We start from the raw sequence: 19,383 nt of genomic DNA, 5'->3' as shown, positions 1-19,383 counted from the left end.
GGTATGTTGCCAAGGTGATTAGAACTGTAAGAGGAGGCTATGCCTCTCTTTGTGTGTGCATTGTGCTTTCATGAATTATTTTTGGAGATTTGCTTTGTCTATTCATTTGCTGTGACTCACAAATAACACTCCTACCCAAGTTGGAGGGAAGATGGGATTCTCCATGACAGAAATCAGGTTGGCGACGCCTGTGTTCTGATATCTGGTGGAAGAAAATAGAAAACATAAGAAAGTTTAAAGCATTGTTTTTTGTGCATACACACACACACACACAGCTCTATCTTTAGGAAATCTGAAAAGACATTTTGCTTTTGCCCAACTTCCCAGGATTTTATAATTCATGCTTTAATTTATTTGCCTTCATCTTCTTTTGTTTCTCTTTTACATTTTCTGTGTGTGCAATTTTAAATTAATATAAATTCACTATCTAAAGCTGATTTATGGGAAAACAAGCAACAGGAGGAAGAATGGAAATGACAACCTGACTATTGCAATGCTCAAGGTCTTAAAGCAGTAGCAAAGATGTTTTCGAAGAAAGTATTGGACAGCTACTGGTAGTAAGGAAAATTATACTGGGACCTTGAGAGTTTACCATCAAGTACAGGTAGTTCTCAACTTATGACCACAGTTGAGCCCAAAATTTATGTTGTTAAGTGAGAAATGTGAGTTGTTCCATTTTATGACTTTTCTCACATTTGTTAAGTGAATCTCTGCAGTTCTTAAATTAGTAACATGCTTGTTAAGTGAATCTGGTCTCCCTGTTGACTTTGCTTGTCAGAAGGTCGCAAAAGGAGATCACACGACTCTGGGACTCTGCAACTGTCATAAATATGAGTCAGTTGTCAAGCGGCTGAATTTTGATCACATGACCCTGGGACACTGCAACCGTCACAAATATGAATCAATTGCCAAGTATACAAATTCTGATTGTGTGACCACAGGGATGTGAAAAAGAGTCATAAATCATGTTTCTCAGTGTTGTTGTAACTTTGGTCACTAAATGAACTGTTGTAAGTTAAGGACCTGTATACCTTTCCTATCTATTCCACCCTTGGCATTTGATCTTATCTAGAACAAGCTCTACTTGGCAATCTAGAACAAGCTCTAAAGCAATACTTGGCATTACTAATGTATCGGGCAATACCTCTTACGGTTCAGAAGCTCAACTCAGCTTAACCTAGCTAGTATTTGGATAGCAGACTACCAGGACTATAGGAATAGATTGGGAAGTTGAGAAAAGCATTCCCAAAGTAGCCCCTGGCAAATTACTTGTCCTAGTCCGGAAGAAACTACTTGAATATCCCAGTGTAGTCACCATGAGTCAAGCATGATCTTTAGTCTTATTCTCAGATAAACGCATAAAGGATTATCGCCTTGTGAACCTAGAGGCACCCAGTTATTCTAGAAGCTTGTGAACCTACAGGCAGCCAGTTATTTGGAAGTAATTAAGCGTGATCCATACTGCATAGGCTCTTGAAACGAACAGTTTTATTTTTACTTTATTGTACCCACCCACTTGCTCTTGTACAAAGTGACCCAGAAACCTGAAATTTATCTTTGATGCAGTGTGGTATATAAATCACCTTCTAACAACTGGTTGTGTTCTTGAGAACTCTCATAGCATGTGTAAGCAATTATAAGATAACACCAGAAGAACAGTCAAACTGGATGGCTTAATTTAGCCTGTTATGGAGGTAACTGGTGGCTGGCAGTTCTCAGACCTGCACAAAAGCAGAAGATCCCGGATCCAAACGGCAACATCTGAGATCTTGCAAGGATCTAGGGCAGTAGTGGCTAACCTTTTGGGGCTCCTGTGCCAAAAATTATGCACGTGCTTGCATGCTTATGCTCTCATGCCAGCACTCAGAAGGCAATGCACACCCACTATGCATGCATGCACAATCCCACCCCCACCCCCCCCTGCTGTCCTCTTACCACTGTACCTCACAGCTGATTTTTGGCCGGTTTGAGGCCTTTTTCAGCCTCCCAAAGACTCGAGGAAGGCTTCTGCAGGCTGAAAACTAGCCCTGTTTCTTCACTTCTGGTATTTTCCAGAAGTGATAAAATGAGGGCTAGTTTTCAGCCTGCAAAGCCTGCAGAAGCCTTCCTCAAGCCTCTGGGAGGCGAAAAGGCCTCAAACCCACTGAAAATCAGCTGTGAGGCAAGCACATGCATAGTGAGGTAAATTTGCCCGCAGCTGGTGTGCTGGCACAAATGGCTCTGCATGCCACCTGTGGCACACGTGCCATAGGTTCGCCATCATGGATCTAGGGATTACCTGCCTCCAAAATCAAGCCCATTCCAGACCATTAAGCTAGCTTACCCCCCACCCCACCCCTTTTTTATCTGTAAATAAGTATAACCTCTTCCAGAATAAACCAAACTAAGCAACAGCCTGGCTTTTTCACTGCTGTTGTTTTACACTGAAATTGCAATTTAAACCCCTCACAGGAAATTGCAGCACGTTCAGTCCAGTTGATTGTAAGCCAGTGAACCCTCTTCAAGGAATTCCCTTCTTGTTAAGCCCCCCACTCCACCCGTCTTTGCGGAAAGGCTGGATTGAAAAACCCTCCCCTCATCCCACCTCCCCCTTCCCTGATCCGTGGTCCTGCGCATTCAATTAAATTATTAATAATCATCAAATTAAACGGTGTATTTGGAGTTAAGGCCGGGTTTATTTGTTTTTCTGAATTAAGGCACCAGATGCTGGTCTCTGAGGCGGGTTAAGAAGAACCAAGACCGCTCAATCATCTCGAGCTGAGGCTGTTGGCGAAGATCTCCCCCCCCACCCCCCCGCGCTCCTCTTCCCCCTCCCCGCCCCAACCCAGACAGCCAAAAGGCACCGCCTCGAAAACGCTTCCGGCTCCCGATTTCCCCCTCGTGCGCGCGGACGGAAACCCTCCGCCTCCCGCGGAAGCGCCGTCCAATCAGGAGCCCTGTTGGGCGGGGCTCTCGGCTGTACACAGCCACCACGTGCAGCTGGGGTGAGGACTGGCCGCCGCCAAAGCATCCGAGGAGGCAGAGTCAGCCGCGGCAGCGGGAACCTTGGGCTCTTCGAGGAAAGGAGAGCGGGTGGCCGCCGGGAGGAGGATCGCGGCGATCCCTTCATTTGCACCCCCTCGCCCATTCTTTCTTCCTCTGCTTCTCTTTCTCGGTGGTGGTGGTGGTGGTGGAAGAATCTGAACGAAAATCAAAGCGTCGCTCCCCACCGTTGCAAAGTTAGAAGTTATCGCCCCTTTAGCAATCGAGCCAGGTTGCCTGCCAGCCCAGCCAGCCAGCTTGCTGGAGGGGTCCATCCTCTCGCTTGTCTCGCCCGCTGCAGATGGAGGCGACCGAATACTTGATCGCTGGTGCTGATGGTGCTGAGACTGCAGCAACGGCGAGGCTCTTTTTTTCCTGGTGACGGAAGCAAAGAAACGGACTGAATCGGGGCTGGGGGTGGGCGAAGTAATTCGTGGAGATTCGGGGGAAATCCGGCCGCGCTGGTTGGATCAAACAGCATCACCGACCGGAGCAAAACACACTCGGGCTGCATAAGGTTTGGTTGGCTCCCCTGGATCATCTTGCGGAGGTTTCTCGTTTTTCTTGACTGTCCCCTCCTTCCGAAAAAACCCGGCACTTGCTGCGGATTCCGAAAAAACGGCTTTCTAGGGCGCGCTCTACGGCTGAAGTTGCGTGCAGGCGTGTTTTGGATCTGCGGGTTGCCTGTGCCACCATCCAACGCGACCAGACCGACTTCAGGGCGTTGAGGGGCGGGGGGCGCGAAAAAAGCAAGAAAACCGGGTAAGAGAAACGCTTGCACGTGTTTCAGCGGAATCCTATTTTTAGATCCACTAAAGTTTTATTCCAGTTTATATGCCCCTCCTTGGGCGGGGGGAGAGAACCCCAGTTCCCGTGTAAGTGTAGGGATGGTTTCTGGGCACGCGCAGAAGTCCTCCCTTCCCACTGATCGTGAGCCGCCTTGCGTGGTGGAGTACATCTCCCAGGCAAAGGTTCGTTTATATAGCACGCGCGGCGGGCCAGGCTTTGAACCAGGCAGCCTTCCCCACGAAACGAGCATCCAGGGCAGCAGAGCAAAGGAGGTGGAGAGAAACGTCGTTTTAGACGTGTGTGCTCATTTTCCTGAGGATATTTGAATTGCATTAACTCACAACAGCCTTATAAATTAGGCAATCATTGTTCCCAGAGATCTACTTGGAGAAGAGATTGATACGCAATAAGGGACTTTGTCTGAGGCCTCTAAATAAGCATTTATTGGGGGAAAGCAAGACTCAAAACAGACTTCTTGATCGACTGTTTATTCTGATAGCAAAAATATTATTGGATCTTGGTACTACTATCCATTCAGTACCATTGTCCCCAAATGGTAATAATGAATTATGACAGCTAGTCCTGCTATCGCTTTAATTCCGGAGGCTTCTAGCAGTTAGAAAGGAGTACAATGGGGGAGTTTGCGGGCATGAAAGAAATATACCCTAATTCTCCCTGTAGTTAATATGAGGGAACAGTTTTCAAGGAAGTTTTCCAGTTTATTCTCCACAAGGGCTAACACAGGAGAAGTTCTCCACTTTGTCACCTTCAGTGGCTTCTCAGCTGTAAGGCACATGGAAAAAAACAGCAATAGAAACCCAAGCTTGTGTTTCGTATTGCTGTGGGATGACTTCATGGCCTATGGGGAGCTGAGGTGCACAGTTTGAGTTCTGTGGACTTGACAACATAACCCACTTCATAAGGCAATAAAACACTTGATACATTAAAAGCTCTACAAAACTGATAAATGTCCATTGCTTTCAAATTCTCCTGGGTAAATCAAGTTAACTTTCTAAAACAGAGAGCACCCCATTTGAAAATAGATTCTGAGTTCTGCTTCCTAAACCTAAGAACTAGGAGTATACTGCTTAGTTAGCCTATTCATTTTCACTGCATAAAGATAACAAAATAAGCACCTAGGATATATTGTATAGTATTGGCTCCTGGAATGTAGCAAGCCATGGCCTACTTAACCATGAATTATTAAATCATGCTTAAATAAAAACCAAACCAACACAAAGCAATATAATTGCATGATCTCAGCCTGTATTTCTGTTCTGTTTTGTTCCATTGGCTAAGGCAAAAATAGAGTTGAATCATAGAGGGAAACTCTAATCATTAATCAGCCCACATACCTTCCTCTCTTATTCCCTTCATTTTCCCAGATCTTGGGCTTAGTGGGTTGTCCAAACATCATCTTGTTTTACTAAATCAAGACTTGTCATAGATTAAATAGACTCAGTGTGTGGTGGAAGCATTACCAATTGCTCTTTAGGTATAAATGGGGATTTCAGCCTATGTAGCTACAGCTTGTTCAGCTTAACCAGATCTGGCAATCTTTAGCAGAAAACTTGAATTGAAACTGTTGACTCAACGTCAGTTTTTATGTTATTAAAAAACTTTCCTCCTGAAAGCATAGGGATAAAACAGGTGGCTGATTGGTTAGCGACCCAATATTATGACTTAAGAATTATGAAATCTGTAATTAAATCTTCTTGAGTGCTTCTGCTTGTTCATAGTTTTGTAATTGGATATAGAGGATGCCCATAAAATATACCAACAGTGAAATAGTTTTCAGGGAATGTAAAAGCAAAGCCACGCTTTCTCTGCTTTCTCTGTAAGTTGGGAGGTTGGCCCATTTCCTGGGATTTGTTATATGTCAGTTCTTGGCATTAATCCACACATATTCAAGCTCCTCAAATCTTTGTGCAAGGATGTAACCTCTACTTGGAGCCCAAACCATGATGCAAGTGATCTTAATGCTGGTTTACCAGCAGCCATCACAGTAGAACAAGTATTCCCCAGGGGGACAGCTTTTAGGAAAACAAGGGGCCTTTCAGTGTGAGGAGGGGAAAGGTGACAATGGGAGTTATTTCAATGTGCTACTTTGCCGGCAGGATTACTCCTAACCCCCAGGACTGAACATACTGAATGAGTTTCCAGTGGATGTTCTTGAAAAAGTGGCATAGAGTTATGAGAAGTTGCATTTGAACGGTATTCTGGCAGTGGTCACAAACATGCTTAATCAGTGCAAGGAAAGTATGAGATGCCTTCTGATTAGTCCTAAGCTTGCTCATTTTTAGCAAATGTGCTGTGCAGATCCTGTCCCATCCCCACCCCACCCCCACAGTTTGTTCATGGATCAGTGAGTTGTGGGAACTCCATAAGTAGGTTGATCTTCTGGGACAGCACTCAAACAAGTCAGATTCTGGTCCATATAACTCAATGATATATCCTCTCATTTTAGATAGGGAATTGTTCCCAGCTTTATTTGATATTCCAAAGGTTACACTTGGGACCTTTTGAATGCAACACAGATGTTCTGCCGCTGAACTTACTCAACAAACTCCGTTTTCCTGCTTCCCTTGCCATAGCCTCAGTCACTGCCCTCATGACCCACTCCTTGTGGATCAAAGGTGTTTCTGACTTACAGGTTGAGGCTGGCCCACCTCTTTCCCTATTAATGAAACAGCCTTGGAGGGGCCGCTGTGGAGACTGTCTTCCTGCCACCCTCCAGTTCTTGGCAATTGCAGCTGTCTTCCCTTTTGGTTGCCAGGAAGTCTCTCGTCAGTATCTGGCCAGGATGGAGGGGGGACAGCAAGGTGCCAGGAAGGGAACACGCACTTCCTGTATTTCCCTTATCCAGCTGCTTGCTCTCTTGCTCTCCCTCTTGTTCCCCACTCCCCCTCTGTCCCTTTGCTTTTCCGCTGCAGGATTGTCCAGGGATGGTTTTCAAAGCCACCATTTGAAAACAACCCCCTGTCCTCTGGAGTCCCGAGGCATCCCTCACCACTCACTTGCTCTGCCTCACTGCCTGCGGTGGTCCTTCTTCGTTTTCCATTCCCGGCAGGCTTATGTGGATGCCTTCTTACCACAGAGCCGCTTGGCCTCTGCTCCAGCACATCCTCTCCAGGGGAGTTGGATAGGTTGGATTTGGAAACACCAAAGGAGGAAACTTCTTCAGGCTAGTGGTGGCTCTGCTCAGCCTGCCAAGCTGAGGCGGTAACTCAAAAAGAGCAGCAAGAGCACAAAGGTTATTTCAGATAAACAAGATAAACACTCTGGGATTTACGGAGATGAAGTTTCATCCGGTAGCCTTTATAGCGGCCGATCTTTGCTAAGCCACGCTAATCAGGGATACTGAGAGCAGAGCAGAGCAGCAGCTAATTGTTCGGGGGCGATTCCTTCATCAGATCTTTTCTTTTCCAGACCTTCTCCAGGAAATCCCAGGCTGCTTTGATGCCCTCTTTTTCCTGCCAGTAGAACGAAAGATGACTTCTGCTCACGATGTTGTGCTCTGGGATGCCCCTTTCTTGTTTTTCTAGCAAAAACTGGATGGAGGACAAGACTGGCAGCACAATGTAGACATTTTTCTGGAGCAAGAACTTGGGATCTTCCAGTCCTCTGGTTTGGAGCATTCTCCTGCCTTCTGGCAGAATCATCCCCTACGTGTGTGCATTCTCTCTCTCTCTTTCTCTCTCTTTCTCTCTCTCTCTCACACACACACACCCTTTTCAAGCACTGGAAGAGGGGGAAGAAGTTAAGTGGCAAATACATCGACTCCTCTTGATGTGTTTTTGTGACTGGGAAACTTCAGACACCACCCAGAAATTCTGCCAAGATTGACCCAAGGCTTTGGACCAAGACAGTTCTGGCCACCTAAACTGTGGCATACAGCCTTATGGAAGACTTGGGCAAGTCGACGCTGTGGCTGCAGGCCGAGCTGGCCTCCCCTTCTCCTTGCTTGCACATCCTTGATTGCCGCAGCCGGGACCTATATGATTCATCCCATGTGGAGCGGGCCCTGAGCGTGGCCCTCCCAGGACTACTTCTGCGCCGCCTTCGGAAGGGGAGCTTGGCGGTCCGATCCTTGCTTCCTGGGTCCCCTCAGGGGCTCTGTGGGAACATGGTTTTGTTGTATGACGAGGGGACAATCCAACTCTCTCGGCCAGACAACCGGGAGGAAGAAGAAGAATCAGTGCTGCTCACGCTCTTGCAGAAGCTCCGAGAGGAGGGCTGCCTGGCCTACTACCTGCAGGGTAGGTGTGCAGAAAAAAGTTGTCTATGTGGGAGAAAGAAATAACTGACCAATGCTAGCTTCTAGATTGATTCTTGACTGGTGCAGCAGAGTAAAGATGGAGCTGTGGTTGCTGGAATGTTCCCTTCTGAGGTGTAAACATCCACTGATGAATTGGGGGAATGAGGAATACAATAGGTTTTCCTTTATCCTACTTATTTGTTGCCCTTCCCTGCCCTGCTAGTGTGTACTTCCTTGTCTTTCAACTGTTCAAATGGGAGAGATTCCAGTGTGCCACAAAGGAAGCAGGTGAAAAACCCATTGGTTTGAATTAATGCAAACTTAAATTTATGTTACTTATTCATATAAAAAATTTATATAGCCACCTGTCTTATAACCAGCTCTGGGCTACTCCCAATCAAGAGTTAAAAGCACAAAAAAACCATGTTATAAAACCTAAACACATTAAAACAACAAAAACCTGGCACCAAGTGAGACTTTCTGGTGTGCAGTCACTTCATCTTATCCCGACACCTGGAGGTAAAAACCAGGTCTTCTAAGTTTTACCATGTGGTAAATTAATGGGTGACTTAATACATTTCACAAATAAAATAAATATGTGGATAGAAGCTTATCAAACTTCAAGGGACAAAGTATTTGGTAGGGCAAGGGTGGGGACAAAATGGCACACTTCCTAACTTCTGTCAGACGGCAATATTTAAGGGAAGGGACTAGGAACATGCCCACCTTAGCTGACTTGAATTACATCTCCCCTTTTGGCAGTTAGGACCATCTATTTAGCATCCCATGTCATGGTGACCAGCCAGATACATCTGGGAATTCATGACTGAGATCAAGAGCAATGTGCCATTCTCACATTTCTGCACAGCTAGGTTGCTAGAAGTGATACCTAGCCGTCTGGGTTAGTAGCTACTGACGGAGCTAATGTCTGTTATTCTTCGATTGCCTTTCAAAAGTAGTAGGGTTGATGGCTTTCTTGCAGTAAGGAATTTCAGATTATAATTAAGTTCTGGATGAAGGTCTCATTGTTATTTCTTCTGAATGCCTCACTGTACATCAAAGGTGGAAATAACTTTTCTGTACCCACTTCTTATAAGGAATTATTTTCTAGAGCTCCATTATTTACCTTTTTTTAAAGTTAGAAAACGCTAGCCATTGTAACTTTTCAAACTCAACAATATCTTTTTAAAGATAGGATAACCAGATTCCTGCACTGGGTTCCAAGCACACTTACATAATTTGCTTATAAAGACAACATGGGTAGTCCTTGACTTGCAACCATTCATTTAGTGACCGTTGCAAGTTCCAACAGCACTGAAAGAAGTGGATTATTATGACTGTTTTTCACATGACCATTTCTGCACACATGGTTCACTTGATCGAAATTCGAGTGCTTGGCAACTGGCATGTATTTATGACAGGTGCACTGTCCCGGGTGTCATGTGATCATCATTTCAAACTTTCCCAACTGGATTCAGACAAACAAAATCAATGGGAGAAGCCAGATTCGCTTAACAACCATATGATTCACTTAACAACTGTGACAAAAAAGTCATAAAATGAGGCACACCTCACTTAACAACTGCCTTGCTTAGCAACAAAAATGTTGGGCTCAATTGTAGTTGTAAGTTGAGAATGACCCATATTGGCTTGGCCACTTGTATAATGACCTGTATTTTGAAATTTGTATTTTTCACAATAGTTTGATCTATAGATTATTGATGGGTCATTAAAAAAAATTAACAACTTCCCCAAAATCCCTTTCCTAGCCAGCTGCTACTAGATTAGACACCATCAAGTTATATACATATACAAATAGTCCCCAACTTATGACTATGCCTGAGCCAGGAATTATGGTTGTAAGTCATACTGGTCATTAAGCAAGTCATGCTGTGACTGTGCCCAATTTTGCAATCTTTTTTGCAGTGGTCATTAAGCAAACCTATTTTCCGCAATGGGTGTTTTTTGTGGGCAATCATAAGTAAGCACCGATTTCCGGCAAAAACTGGTATAAAAATCTTAGTCATGTGACTGCAGATTTCCAAGTGCCCAAGTGTGATCACATGACCCCAAGGGGAAGCCCAGCCACTGGAACTTGAAATCCAGGTTATAAGACAGACTCCCTTTTGAGGGGGGAGGGGCTCTGTCATAACTTCAAACAGACATGAATCAAGGACAATCTATATATGCACATCATTTTCATGTCAAGCTAAATAATTTGGCTGTCTTCACAGTTGGCCACATCACTGCCCACTGCTAGGAGGAGGAGATCACTAATAAAAACAGATGAAAGACATTTCTCCCATCGGAATCCTTGTGCTTATATCCCTTCACATTGTAAAAACTAGTCATACTTTCACGCTAGGACTTCTAACTTTGCTTCAAAGGGCTCTGTCAAAAAGGTTTGAATGTCCAATTAAACAATGGCCACACTGATTGGACAGCGCTGCTCTCCAGAATTGCAATGGAGAAGGATTTAGTTATTGAATTAAATCATAGGTCTGAGGTCTGTCTCAGAAGGGGCAATGAATCTCTAAAGCAGGAGTGTCAAACTCGGCCAAATCCGGCCCGCAGGGTGCTTAGATCTGGTCCACGTGGCCGTCCTGGAAATAGCAAATGACCAAGCCTCTGCAATGGCTCTGCCAATGAAAATGGAGCTTGGGAGGGCCTCATGTGGCTGTCCCAGACTCCGTTTTCAGCCATGATGGCCTCCTGCAGCCCTCTGCCATTGGAAGTGGAGCTGGGGGAGGGCATATGCCCCCCCAGCTCCATTTTTACTGGTAGAGGGCTGCAGGAGGTGGTTACAGCCGATAATGGGGCCCAGGAGCCCATTTTCGTGGCAGAGCACTAGGGCCACCACAGGCACCCTCAAGTAATGTTATGCTGGACACACACACACACACACACACGAAAAACAACTGTGCTGTGGACTTCAATGAAATCTAGTTTGACACCCCTGCTCTAGAGTGTCAGGCAAGAATCTTCTCTGGCCCTCTTCCCTGCCATTTTTCAACAGGATATTTAAATGCTATGTGTGATGCTTCCTACATTTGATCCTCTGTGACTCCCAAGTGTAGAAGGGGGAGCCAAAGTGAAAGAAAAGTGCTGGGATTGGATCGATTCCCTTTTATTCAGTTTTGCAACTCTGATGACCTCCTTAAGTATAGAAATGTGGCAAATTAAGCCACCCATGTTCACGTCTACATAGGTTTCTTGGGGACAAAATGGAAATAGTTTGCTATTGCCATATTCTAAAATGTTTCTTGATTCTGTCCTTCTTAGCTTTTTTCAAGATCATTGACAATCAGTGAGGGATTGATTTAGGATCAGTCGCTTAACAACCATTCAAAATTATGATGAGTCTCCAAAAGGACCTCACAATCCAGTTTTGAAGTTCCAAAGTTGCCCACCACCATGGTCGCATGATCACGTTTTGGACGTGACTGGCCTGTATTTATAGCCATTTGAAGTGCCTGCAACTTACCACATTTGCTGGAAATCAACATTTATTTACGTCTTCTGACAAAAACTGGCCCATAACAAAAAATAGGTTTGATCAACGTCCACGGTGTTCAACCACAATATTTGCTTAATGACTGCTGCAACAGAGGTCCTAATAATGTCTCTGGTCACTTGGTGATCCCTTTTACAAATATCACAATTTATTATCATAATTGCCAGGCTTAATTATTGTTGTATGTCAGGGACTACTGTAATGGGTGGCCTTTTTTGTTAAAAATCTGGATGGTTGATGGGCTTAGCAGGGGAGAGCCCATCACATGGGACCTTGTTTAGCAATTTCATCTACTGATAATTATTTATTGTTATTTTATCTCAGATTACTTTTTCTTATAAGGTGCCGCAAGTTGCATTGTTCAGGTTAGGCAGCAATATAAATTCATTAAATAATCTTTCACTATGGTGGGCTTCATCTGCAGAGGTGCCAATATTCTGAAATTAATTCCCTCTACCCCAAACATTACCCCAAATTCATGGGGTTTCTGTGAATGATCTATTTGGCCAGCTAGGTGCTTTCTGTGTAAATGTTGGGTTAATGTTTTTAATTTCTGCTTTTGTTTTTCTTCTCCCATCCCCCTTCCTTTATTGCTGTCTATATTTTGATAACCTTTTGAATTCAATAGTTTTTCTTATACATATGTATTTTTCCAACTACTTTGAGGTGCTTTTCGCATAGAATTACAAAACAATGTAAGAATCTATAAAAGCAAAAAGCTACAAACACAGAATGTACTCCAGCATGAAAATATGATATAAAAATATAGTAAGGAGTAGGCCTTGACTTAGAGCCATTTGTTTAGCAACAATTCGAAGTTACAAAGGCACTGAAAAAAAGTGACTTATGACCATTTTTTACCACTTAACAACCATTGCAGCATCCCCATGGTCACATGATCAAAATTTGGCTGTCTCGTATTTATTTATTTAGCCACTGTCTCATATTTATGACAGTTGCAGTGTCCTGGGGTCATGTGATCACTTTTTGCAACCTTCTGACAAAATCAATGAAGAAGACAGATTCACTTAACAACCATGTTACTAACTTAATAACTGCAGTAATTCACGTAACAACTCTGGCAAGAAAGGGTGTAAAATAGGGCAAAACTCCATTTAACAGCTGTCTTGTTTAGCAACGGAAAGTTTGGGCTCAGTTGTGGTGAAATTGAATGATTTATATAGCTTACTACCTTGGATGTGGATGAATCTTCCAAATGACTCGTGGGATGGGTAGAAAACAAGGTTTGCCCCATTTGGGGATCCTTCTGATGCCATCCTATAACATTCTTCCTGTAACACTGATTACTTTTCCTTTTTTTGGATCTGTCATTCCTCCAGGAGGCTTCAACAAATTCCAGGCTGAATGGCCCCATCTCTGTGAAACCAACCTGGATACAGCCAGTACCAGCAGCTCCCCTGTTCCTCCGGCAGCTCCCATCGTGGGGCTGGGAGGCCTGAGCTTAAGTTCAGATGGCTCAGATGCTGAGTCAGAGCCCCTAAGCAGCGGCATGGAGTCTGAAGGCGCAAGTCCCCCCTCCTTTCCTGTGCAGATCCTGCCCAATCTCTACCTGGGATGTGCCCGTGACTCTGCCAACATGGACACTCTGGCCAAACTGGGAATCCACTACATCCTCAATGTGACTCCAAACCTCCCAAACCTCTTTGAGAAGAATGGCGATTTCCATTACAAGCAAATTCCCATCTCAGATCACTGGAGCCAGAACCTTTCTCAGTTCTTCCCTGAAGCTATTGATTTCATTGGTGAGTGTCTGCAGGTTGGAGGGTAATAGTACCACGATGATGATGATTTGATGGATGATTTTATGTGCTTATATCATTTTTGACTCCTAGCAACCACATAGATTTCCTCCATGACAATCTATCCCTAACCTGGTCTTCCAGGCCCCCCCAACGTTGCAATCATCGCCACTATAAAACACAAGTAGTACATTATGTAATTTGGGTACAGTGATATTCATACAACTTTGGCGGTTTTTAACACTTTGACACTACGATAACTTAAACCTTTAAAGATGAAGGGGAAAATTATTGATTTTTGTATTGAATTTATATAATTCCCAATCTCAAGCACAAGCAGAGTCACTTGCGACTCTGGATGGCATTTACAATTAAACAAATGAACAATCCAACCATTAAATGGATAATTCAACCATTTAGACCAGTTTAAAAACTATGTCAATATTAACAGATTTCTCAAATATTAATGTTGATAAGCATAAAGATACTTAAAATGCACATCTAAAACTAAATGTAGCACTAATAAACACCACACAAATACCGTGACCTATTTGTAACCTAATAAAGGTTTCTATCTTAAGCCTAACACTTAATACTACATAATATCATTATAGTTGTTTACACATATTAAAAAACAGAAAGGGACAACTTTTTTAAAAAATGCTCTTTGATTTCTAACTTACCCCTTCTTATGCTCCTTTCAGTATTTACAAGCATTTAAGCCTCCTTAGAAACCAACAATTCCCCCTGTCAAACACATTATCAACACATTATGTCCTGTTAACATCTATATTACTCCACAGTTTAAAAGGTCAGCTGCTGAAAATCAATTAACATGATTATTCCTCAATAAAGGGTTTTGTGGGGAGGATCTTCTAAGCCCAAATGGAAGTAGTGATCTACCATAATTTCCTTAGGCCTCTGATCACCCTCAAACGACATGTGTTCCTGGAAATAGAAGTCTAGCCGTGCTTGTCTCTCCAGAGGTCAGCTGTAAGGGAGAAACTCTTTATAAATAAATAACATTGTTCAGATTTCAAAGATTTCTGCAAGATAATCTGTTTAAGGTTTTCTGTGGTCTCTAGAAGGATGATCTCCAATAAATAACATGGGAGTTATTGAGAGTGCTTGCATTCTCTGCCCTAAATTGGAAAAGATTGCCCTTCTATAGTTGAATAATTTCTGTTAGTAAAGAAACTGAAATTTTTCCAATCCAGGGTCCATTATAATGAGTTGCCAAAGATCAAAACATGCAAAGATCAAAACAAAAAGGAGATCTGGATACTTCAGTTTCCAATGTACGTTATTGGCCTGTCACTCTCAGATGTCTCCTATTGCATATCAGTTATAGAAGGATCAATGCTATGGCTGGCCCCCATGCTACGAGGAACGCTCTGGGGGCCTAAAACGTGCACCCAGTCTTGACAGTTTCCACATTGAACCTTTTATCATGCTATTCAGAACAGCTCTTTTTCCCTCGAGTGGATGACGTACAGTAAATAGGGCTCAAAGCTTGTGCAGAAATAACTTAGAGAGGGAAATGGAAAATGGGGTTTAATTCAGTGTGATTTGCTGGGAAATCTATTTAAAGCAAGTATTTTCAGGCATCCTGTGCTAATTTCCACTCATATTGCTAATAGTCAAGGGTGGAAGTTGAGATAGGGTCAGTTTTTTGTGCAGGGCCAAAGACCTTGTATCCAAGAACGGAGGAATGAGGGGGGAATGGAGGCTAAGAAGTCAAAGGTCAGCTCTTTGCACTCACTGAACCTGCAGTATTAATACAGATAGTCCTCAACATATAACTGTAATAGAACCTTCCCATTATGGTCGCATTTTGTAAGAGTTTTAAAATGTGACCAACCTGATTTTTAGATCTTTTTTTGAAGCAGTCATTAAACAAAAGCAAGTGCTGGTTTTTTATGAAACCATAATAAATCGTGGTCACGGGATGTTGCTAATGACCACAAATGTGACCATGTTGACAACCTCCTGAAATTCGGTCATGTGACCATGGACTGTCTGAACTTTGAATACAGATCGTAAGTCCCCTTTTTTGGGTAGGTCATAAGTCAAGGACTATTTGTAATGATGTTTCTCACTCTGATTGGTTTGTCTAGCCAGAAACATGCATTTCTTCCCACCCATTTCTTTCTTTCTGCCATTGATTTGCAAACTTCTTTAGCCTCAGTGTTAAAAGAATCAAAGTTTTTTGTTCCCCGTTGCTATCAGCTGTTTCATCTTTCCCAGGTCTTGTGTCCTCTTGATAATGTGTTGGTATGGCCTGCAATGCTATGTAGAATATGACATCTCAGTATTAACATTTAGATCATGAATAAGTAAGTAAAGTGAATTATTGTTAAAGGTTTTTGCTCAGTTAGAAAGGTATTTCTGATTGGTTAACAACGTTTAATATGCACCTTCAAAATCCAATTCAAATTCCACTTGCTTGGAAGTGGCGGCCCTTTATGTATGATTGCATTCACTTGACCCTCTCCCCCTTATCTCTTTGTCAGATGAGGCCCTTTCTCGGAACTGCGGCATTCTGGTGCACTGCTTGGCAGGGATCAGTCGCTCAGTCACCGTCACTGTAGCCTACCTCATGCAGAAGCTCAACCTGTCTCTCAACGATGCCTATGATCTGGTGAAGCGAAAGAAGTCCAACATCTCACCTAACTTCAATTTCATGGGGCAGCTGCTGGATTTTGAGAAGTCCCTGGGGCTTAGCCAGGGCAGTCGGCGGCCAGCCTCAGACCAGACCTGCTTCTTCACCTCACCAACCAATGACAGTGTCTTTGAGCTGGATCCTACGTAGGAGCCAGAAGGGTGCTACATTTTTGCCATTGTCCACCAACACCTCCTGTTCTTGGTTCTATCTGCCTGCCCTGGTGGCGGAGCCTTCTGGGACCAACTAAATACCTCACACTAGAGAGGGAGGTGCCTCATTCAGGAACAACTGCTACTTCCAGCAAAGGTTCTCATTGCCTTTTGGGTTTTCTGAAATATCAACAGCAACGGTGTCCTTACTAATCACACAACAAGATTGACATGGCCACATCAATAACCAAAGACTCTCCTCCTCCTCTCTTTCTCCCTGGAGCTCTGTACAGACCAAGAAACCAACACTTTTCTTTGGGGGAGGGGGCTATTTCTGAAATTTTGGGTCTGGGCATTACAGCATCTTGAACTTGACCCAGATCGCCCTCTTTTAAAATTTAAATATTTGCAATGGAACATGTCAGGGCTGGAACCTGCCAGTTATTAACGATGTTGATCACATATTGAAGGTTTTATGTTTTTCTTGTGTTTCTCCTTCTCCAGCCATTATGCAGAAATTAGGCAGAGACCTGCAGCTCTCCCATAAGAATCTTCTGCGGGCAGGACTTTTGATGAGATGATAGCGCATTCACCAGCTGATGTGTTAAGTTCCCACTCCCAATGCCTCCAATGAACATGGCCAAATGATGACCTCTTAACTGATGAAGGCTGCTCTAGAACCATTCCTTTCAGTTTGAGAAGTGAGATGCAGGAACATAATTCTAACATGGTTGTCCTGGGATGACTAAAAATATCTTAATAGAAAATTTAATGCAGAGTCCTGTGTTTTAGAAATGAAACCAGAGAATTTCCCAGATCTCTCTTGTTAAGACCAGGACGAATCATAGAATTGAGGAATCGGTGTAGCAGCTTATATAAACATAACCTCTGGAGAGATCTTTAAAAACCTTGATTAGGTCCTGTGATACAGGAACTGCAGAAATGGGATTGAGAATCTGCAACTTTTTTTTGATGCTAGATGTTTATGTTCCCAGGACAGACTACAAAAGTTCCAGTGTGGGACTCTTTAAAATCTCCAGAGCTGTATTTCAGGTCCAGAATTGGAGCAGGTTTAAACTTTTGTATGATAACCTTAACTCTCCCATTATTATTCCCAAATCTATAGATGCTCTCATCATCCCCAAAGCACCTTGCTCAGTCCTCTGTGGTTTGTTCAGGATTTAGGCAGACGGAAATAAAAATGGTGGGAGAAGCTTTGGAACAGAATCACAGTGGGAAGACATAAGTATTAGAAGCAAAAATATTGCTGTTGCACAACCCGGTCTTTGGTTGTGGGAGAAAATAGAGCAGCTCTGCATTTTGTATCTGTATTTGTACAAATGGTGAGTTTGTATGTGTGCCTTAATACTTGCATGAAAGCAAAGAGACCTGCGAATGTGTGTACTAGGCATTGTTTGCATAGTATCTGCCTGAAAGGGTTAATTTGTGCCCACATTTTATTCCCCAAATTTCAGCCAGGATGTTTTCAGTATTGGAGCTCAATTCCAGGATCTTGTGAGTTCATAATAAAAAAAAAATAAAACCTCTGAGCATTGTAGGGTGGAAAATGTATTCCAGAGGGACAGTGTTTCTTACGTAACAGAGTTTATTAGGAAGAAAACTGCAGACTTGGTGATTTCAAAATTTTCAATAATTATCTAAAATCATTAATCGCTATGTGTACATGATATGGTCCTTGTGGGCATGCTTAAAAGATGTCCAAGGTGTTCTAGTGATCTGCATTTAAGGCTTTTATTTTAGCTCTGTTTAGTAGGTCCACAGGAATCCAGAAGAACATTTTGTCTGCAAAATGAATCTTCCCGAGTCTGTTTTTTCAATGTTTTGCTTCCTTTTTCAGGATATTTCTGGCCTTTGAGGCTATGAAGATACGTGCCTAGGGGGCAACGCTTGCTTGAAATAATTGGAAATGGCTGTTAAGTGAGTTTTGGAAATATGGAGCTTCAGTGACCCTGCAATGCCTTACACGTTTTCCCTCTGATGAAAATAAATTAGAATAAATTAAGAATAAATTATGCAAAGCAGTCACACTGGCCAACTATTATGCAAAACGACTCTTATGCAAATTTGACCAACTAGCACAATTCAAGGTGATTGCAGTATTCAGGTTTGCTTGCAATTTGGGTTGCCTGAACACCGAACTTTACTGTCCATGCAGGTTACGCATAGTTCTGGCTCCCTGCATGCTCCAAACAGTCTACTTGAGTCTCCGTCTTGGGTCTCTGTTTTCAAGTGAATGTAAATGATTGGAGATGGAAGGGAAGTGGGCCAGAATCGCCATTACCATGGACAACAACAACAACAACAGTTATTTTAATAAAGCGGGACTTTAAACAACACAAACAAGTGTGGATTTATTGGGAGACTTGAAGGTGATGCAGTTTCAAAGCAGCCCTGACCATTTGGCTTTAATGACAGACACTGATATAGAATGAGAAACCTTATTCTACTTGCAAGGAAAAAAACCCAGCCACTTTCTGCCAGCTCCCTGAATCTGAGTGGGCTTCCAGAAGATGTTTTTACTGGGCAATCAACCTTGCCTTACAAAAGAAAATTGTACGAGTTTGGAAGCTCATCTGCTATTTGTAGCCCATTGCAACTCCTTTGTGTTTGCCCTTAACAACAACGAAATACCCACTAATGGTACTGTATAAAAACAGAATGGTTGCGGCAATTGAGTATGCCTAGTGAAAAGAAGGGCTAGAAGTGACACGATAACCGTGTTAAAATCAGGGGTTGCCACAAAGAAGAGGGGGGCCCAACGTATTCTCCAAAATGCCTGAAGGCAGGACAAGGAGCAATAGATGGAAACTAATGAAGGAGAAATTTCCTCACAGAACAATTAACCAGTAGAACAACTTTCCTTCAGAAATTGTGGGTTTTCCACCACTGGAGGCTTTTAAGAGACTGAACCTGTCTGGAATGATATAGGACAGAGGTTCCCAAACTTGGCAACTTTTAAGTCTTGTGAATGCCAACTCACAGAATTCTCCAGCCAGCATAGCTTATTATTACCCCTTATTTTGAGGACCTCCTGCTTGACCAGGGGTTAGACTAGATGATTTCCAAGGTTTCTTCCAACTTCTTCCAAGTTTAGTCTGCTAAACTTCACTTAAACTTTCTGATTCACAGCAACAAAGATCTTGTGAGAGAAAATCATTTATTGTGGCTTCACGAAAACAATTTTTAAAAGTGGAAGTCACCACAGT

At 43.1% G+C, this 19,383-nt stretch overlaps 1 protein-coding gene across 2 annotated transcripts; it reads left to right on the top strand.

Moving 5' to 3' along the window:
- Positions 1–2,945: 2,945 nt before the first annotated feature.
- DUSP9 (dual specificity phosphatase 9) lies at positions 2,946–18,506 on the top strand. 2 transcript variants are annotated; one of them, XM_087925766.1, is made up of 4 exons: positions 2,946–3,783; positions 7,240–8,069; positions 12,923–13,345; positions 15,856–18,506. In XM_087925766.1, the coding sequence occupies exons 2-4, from the start codon at positions 7,712–7,714 to the stop codon at positions 16,152–16,154; spliced, it is 1,080 nt and encodes a 359-aa protein (XP_087781892.1). In that variant the 5' UTR covers positions 2,946–3,783; positions 7,240–7,711; the 3' UTR covers positions 16,155–18,506. The 2 variants fall into 2 exon arrangements, with proteins under 2 accessions (XP_087781892.1, XP_026567292.1); XM_026711507.2 differs by lacking the exon at positions 2,946–3,783 and having other exon boundaries at positions 6,671–8,069.
- Positions 18,507–19,383: the final 877 nt, after the last annotated feature.

The sequence above is a fragment of the Pseudonaja textilis genome, chromosome 2 (genome assembly GCF_049901715.1).
Source record: "Pseudonaja textilis isolate UNSWEBS1 chromosome 2, rPseTex1.2, whole genome shotgun sequence".
In the NCBI taxonomy this organism is placed as follows: Eukaryota; Metazoa; Chordata; class Lepidosauria; order Squamata; family Elapidae; genus Pseudonaja; species Pseudonaja textilis.
The sequence above is the reverse complement of the archived record's forward strand: the minus strand, read 5'-3'. Positions and strand labels throughout refer to the sequence as shown.

What these genes read in the sequence shown, in the direction of transcription:
- DUSP9 (XM_087925766.1), top strand. Translation starts at nt 7,712, where the DNA reads ATGGAAGACTTGGGCAAGTCGACGCTGTGGCTGCAGGCCGAGCTGGCC. An exon ending in CCTGGCCTACTACCTGCAGG is followed by an intron (nt 8,070 to 12,922) that starts GTAGGTGTGCAG and finishes TCATTCCTCCAG; the next exon opens with GAGGCTTCAACAAATTCCAG. An exon ending in TGAAGCTATTGATTTCATTG is followed by an intron (nt 13,346 to 15,855) that starts GTGAGTGTCTGC and finishes TCTCTTTGTCAG; the next exon opens with ATGAGGCCCTTTCTCGGAAC.